The sequence below is a fragment of the Helianthus annuus genome, chromosome 11 (genome assembly GCF_002127325.2).
Source record: "Helianthus annuus cultivar XRQ/B chromosome 11, HanXRQr2.0-SUNRISE, whole genome shotgun sequence".
In the NCBI taxonomy this organism is placed as follows: domain Eukaryota; kingdom Viridiplantae; phylum Streptophyta; class Magnoliopsida; order Asterales; family Asteraceae; genus Helianthus; species Helianthus annuus.
The window spans coordinates 84,425,500-84,430,731 of NC_035443.2; the positions used below are offsets into that span (position 1 = coordinate 84,425,500).

At 34.0% G+C, this 5,232-nt stretch overlaps 1 protein-coding gene and 1 long non-coding RNA gene across 2 annotated transcripts; one reads left to right on the top strand and one right to left on the bottom strand.

The window, feature by feature from the left end:
- Positions 1-877: 877 nt before the first annotated feature.
- LOC110942769 lies at positions 878-2,152 on the bottom strand. The gene is made up of 2 exons (XR_004871796.1): positions 1,911-2,152; positions 878-1,457 (listed from the first exon to the last, which is right to left on the bottom strand). It is a non-coding gene; the product is annotated as an uncharacterized LOC110942769 (long non-coding RNA).
- A 270-nt stretch (positions 2,153-2,422) lies between these two features.
- LOC110940135 (mitochondrial import inner membrane translocase subunit Tim9) lies at positions 2,423-4,473 on the top strand. The gene is made up of 2 exons (XM_022181693.2): positions 2,423-2,647; positions 4,102-4,473. Exons 1-2 carry the CDS (start codon positions 2,553-2,555, stop codon positions 4,289-4,291), a joined length of 285 nt encoding a protein of 94 aa, XP_022037385.1. The 5' UTR covers positions 2,423-2,552; the 3' UTR covers positions 4,292-4,473.
- Positions 4,474-5,232: the final 759 nt, after the last annotated feature.

Here is a 5,232-nt window from a genome sequence, read left to right on the forward strand (position 1 = left end):
CTACCAACTTAAATGCATTCCGACATATATTTATTACAACTTCAAATAATCCAAGACATCAACTTCACTTAACTCATCCATCTAATCATTTTGATCTCATTGCATTCAACATTCTTACATATTTATGAGCTATCAAACAAAATGAGCCTCTCGATCTCAATTTTTACCTGTTTTTACCAAGTACCCAATGATTTGCATAAAATTAATACTCTACTAATTTTGTCTTTTGTTGTAATCTATATGCTAATGGAAGGACTAGAGGTTTACAAACCATGGTTTCTTCTACTAATCTAGTTCAGCTTGTAAACCAAATCGTTTTAGTCAACTTTGGTCAAAACTGGTTTGAGGAGAAACCGGTTCAGGCCAAAAACATATTTGGGTGAAAATATTCAGTTTGGGTTAGGTTGAAATCAGTTTAGTTCATAAACCGGTACTCGAAACCGGTTATTAAAAATGTTTATTTTTTGGGTACAACTAAAACTGGTTTGTCATAAACCGATTTGGGTGAAAATATTCAAACCTTATTCTAATCAGTTTGTGTCGGGTTGAAACCGCTTATAAAAAAAGTTTATTTTTGGGTCAGGTTGAAACTAGGGGTGGCAAAATGGGTGGGTTGGGTAGGTTTGGGTAATGGGTTAGGATGGGTATGGGTTAGGATGGGTTTGGGTTAGAATGGGTTTTTTAAGAAATGGGTTAGGATGGGTTTAGGTCAAGATGGGTTTTTATCAAGATGGATTTGAGTACAATAGGCTAAAAATATAAAAAAAATCAAAAAAAATTTTCAAAAGTCAAAAAAAATTTAAAAATAAAAAAAATAAAAAAAAAACTTAAAAAATCACAAAAATAAAAAAATCCAAAACAATAAAAAAAATAAAAAAAATCCAAAAAAATCAAAAATTTTAACAAAAAACAGTTACAAAACATATCAAGGAGTTTGGACCTACAACTCATAAGACTTCATGTCCTTTTGTATATAATATGCTACAAGAAAACTAGTCATCACCTGTATACATCATACAATACAGAAAATAAAATGATATCGCGCGGCTAATGTCTGCTAAAAAAGGATCCAGTCGCTACTTGCTCAAAAATGATATCGCGCGGCTAATGTATTGCATCCGTATCATTTGCTTTCTCCTCCACTAAACTATCATTCACCATTAATCTCAAATCGCGTTCAAATGTGAACTCCGATGGAACGAATATTGTAAACGAAAGAGCACGAGGCAACATTTCGATCATCATCTCACCAAACTTTCCAATCCTGTCACCATTCTCTAAACTTTTGCTAACTTTTTTATGTTTGAATAAATTCTTGGAGCCACTGGTAACTGATAAGTCTGGAAGTCTAAGAACCGAAAGGATCAACACAAAAAAGCAAGAACCCGAAACGATTACAACAATAAACGCAATTGGAATCTTTGATCCACCTCTGCTCAATCTCATTTTCAAAACACCTGATCAACAGATTACCAACAGGTTACCAAAATCCCTCGTAAAGAAACAACACTTCACTGGGGCATTTCGTCGAACAGTTTGTATGCAATCAAGATACCATTGATAGTGATCAGAAACATGTATTATAGAATGCAATCTACGATATATGGAACATGGGATTAATAGATAGTTACTAAAAAAGTAACTCAGTTGACATTCGAAGATCAAATGTGAGTCTTTTTCTTTCTGTTTTATCAAAACTCAAACTTTCTCTAAGTGCATTTATCAACAAAAAATGGACAGCCAGACTGTGAATCTTATCGTTTCTAATCTAATCATTCACTTTCAGTTTCTCAAATTAGGGTTCTTCAAAACTTACTTGATCAAATTGAGGGCAAATAAGCACATAACTGAACAAAACTAACAGACAATTGAAATTGAAGCATTCCAATAACTCGAAAATACTAACTTACGAATTGAAATCAAGTCAGATTGAATATGAACTCAAGTTTGAGTCTAGAAGCCGAAGAACATAGAGCCTTTATTGATTGAATATGGTGAGATTGGCGACGTAAGGAGAACTGGAGTCGTCTTCATTCTTGAACGTTTTGAAGGGGATTGAAACCCTGGGTAGAAAGACAGACGGAAACAATACGCCAATGGATAAGTTTTGAAAACCCATCCTGACCCATTCCTTTTTAATTCAAAGCCCATCCTGACCCATTCTCTTTTTTGCATGTTTTTTAAAATTACCCATCTTGACCCCCTAATATTATTAAGTTAACCCAAATCAACCCATTATTTTATATTCAAAGCCCAAATCAACCCAAATTTACACATGTGGGTTGGGATTGCCGGGTCTAGTTGAAACTAGTTTGGCTAAAACCTATTCGAGTTGAAACGGGTTTAGGTGACGAGAGGAGAGGAGGAACTGGCGGTTTGGGTCGGGTTAAAACCGGTTTACTGGTGCAAATCGAGTCGGGTTTTGTTTTCCTTTATCAGGTGAAATAAAGGCCCATTACAAGCCCAAAAAACCATCTTGCCTACTACGTATAAACCGTAGATCAAAACCCTAGTTTCAGCTGAACCGACACAACCACCAATCGCAGTCGAAAATGGACAAAAGTATGCTCGGAGATTTGGGCACTCTTCCGCCGGAAGATCAAGCTCGCATGTCTACCATGATCGATCAGCTCCAAATTCGTGACAGGTTCTCTCTTTTGATATTTACACCAACTGATTTGCTGTCAAACTTTATTGATTAAGAACTGTATCTGAGTTTTTAATTTATCTTGTGTTTATTCTTTCGATCTGAGATTGTAACTGTTAAATCCCTGGTAGTTGAATTTAGATTTTTTAGTTTAGAATTAGATGTTGTTTGTTTCAGATGTGGATGAATGATATTGATACTACGGATGCTAATTTTGATTATGCTGTATATGTTTTTTGTATAATTTTTCATCAGTTATCTAAGACTATATGTGTATATCATTTTAGATTTTTGTTTGTTGGATTCTGTTGATTATTGTATGTATGTATGTATGTTATCTTTCCCTTTTAGTTTGGGTCATTTTCCCGGTTTAGTCCAAAGGTTTCATTTTTTTTTTTCCTGTGGGTCCAAAAAAAGTTTCACCGTTGCCAGTTTTAACTTTATCCATTTTTTCTGTTAACGAGAAAGGCAATTTGGTCATTTTATATGTAATTCTGTGAACTAGAAGGACAATTCGGCCATATAAAATGATCAAATTGCCTTTCTCGTTAACAGAAATAATGGATGAAGTTAACCCAGTGGACTAAAATGGCAACGGTGAAATCTTTTTGGACCTACAGGGGAAAAATGAAACCTTTGGACTAAACAGACAAAATGACCCAAACCACATGACCCAAACCACAGGGACTAAAATGGCATTTAACTCTAAAATATAAGCTTTGTATAAGCCTGTAAACGAACCGAACGAACACGAACATAGGCATGTTCGTTCATTTAACTTTAACCGAACACGAACATATAATCGAACACATTTTTTTGTTCGTGTTCGTTCATTAAGAAATCCAGCATGTTCGTGTTCATTTGTTTAAAGCCTAAACGAACAGTTCACGAACATAAAAAAAATTAATTGAATATATTTGAATAAACATAAATTAACATGGTTGAAGAAACAAGTTTAATATATTACATTTCATCCGAAAACACATCTAAATAAGGGTTCATAGATATACTAATTAGTTATATTTATATAAGTAGTTAGAAAACCTAATATTTATATAAATATAACTATTTATGTATTTATTAAAATTTAAACGAACGTTCACGAACATAAATGAACGAACATAAATGAAGAACACAAGGTGTGTTCATGTTCGTTCATTTAATTAAACGAACAAATATTTTTGTTCGTGTTCGTTCGTTTATTAAATAAACGAACTTCCCGCCGAACAAGTTCATGAACGTTCAGTTCGTTTACAGGCCTAGTTTTGTAGTTTATTAATTTTAAAATTGTATTTTTTTGTCTGAAATTATAAAGTTATTTAAAAAACTTGAGCTGCAAGAGCTTTTTACTAGCCGAGCTCGTTAAGAGACATGAACGATATGAATACTACAGATGTTCATTTTGATTAAGAATGATAAGCAAATGTAACTTTGATAATTAATCTCGATTGCAGTCTAAGGATGTACAACACACTTGTGGAACGCTGCTTTACGGACTGCGTGGACACCTTCAGGCGCAAAACTTTAGACAAACAAGAGGAAACATGTGTGAAGAGATGTGCTGAGAAGTTCTTGAAGCATTCAATGCGGGTCGGGATGAGATTTGCTGAACTCAACCAAGGGGCTGCCACTCAAGACGAATAGTGATTAGACCAAGGTTATATTTTCCGTTTTTGTTATCGAAGCTTCTTCTCAGATAATTTTTGCTTTAGGTTTTTTATTTAACAGTATAATTATCAAGTGATGTATGCGCTTGCTAATATTCATAAATGTATTTTTGGTTATCAAATATTTTGTCGAAAGGACATCCATTGTTGCTTGGTGTAGTATTCTATGTTTGGTGGTGGTTATGAATTATGATCAGTACATCCTGATTCAACCCATGATGCAGTTGATCAGTATTTTAATCGACGAGACCATCGTTGTCAATAGCGAGCGTAGCGATCGCTATAGCGTGCTACGTAGCGTATAGGTCTAGGCTCGCTATAAGGGTTGTAGCGATAGATAGCCAAGGTCATGACCAATCTTTGTTTTGATCGATTGACTTATGATGATCTTATAGAAACAGGACTTGAACCTTCTGGTTTTAGAAGATGGAACATTTAAGCATCCAAGGACCATCAAATCGTTCATGTGTCCAGAAATCTTCTTTTCGAATAAAACTTAAGTCGTTCAATGTGGGTGGTTGGGTTTGCAAAAAAATCGATTAATTTGAATGATCCGATAAAACTCCACCTAAGCAACCGAGCCAAACTAATAACCAATGATTCCGCTATGTTTTTATAACCGAATTTACACTTCGTTCGATTATTGCTCTTTCCAAAACAGAAGAACACCTTAACTGAATCAAATTATGTCAAACTTGTTTAAATGTTTGTTATTGAATTTAACATAAATTATTAATTTAGGTCAAAACTTTTAGTCCCAAGATTATTAATAAATTGTTTACCGCAACAAAAAATACATTTCAAAAAAAAAAATATGTAAATTCAAAAACCGGCTCATAACCAAACTGGAACTGAAACCAATTGATTTCCTAAAACCAATTGATTATTTTTTTGGATCGGTTTTAGGCTAAAACGACT

Bases quoted from the DNA above. Each gene is read 5' to 3' on its own strand.
- LOC110940135 (XM_022181693.2), top strand. From the start codon at position 2,553: ATGGACAAAAGTATGCTCGGAGATTTGGGCACTCTTCCGCCGGAAGAT. The intron at 2,648-4,101 runs GTTCTCTCTTTT...TCTCGATTGCAG, and splicing joins CAGCTCCAAATTCGTGACAG to TCTAAGGATGTACAACACAC.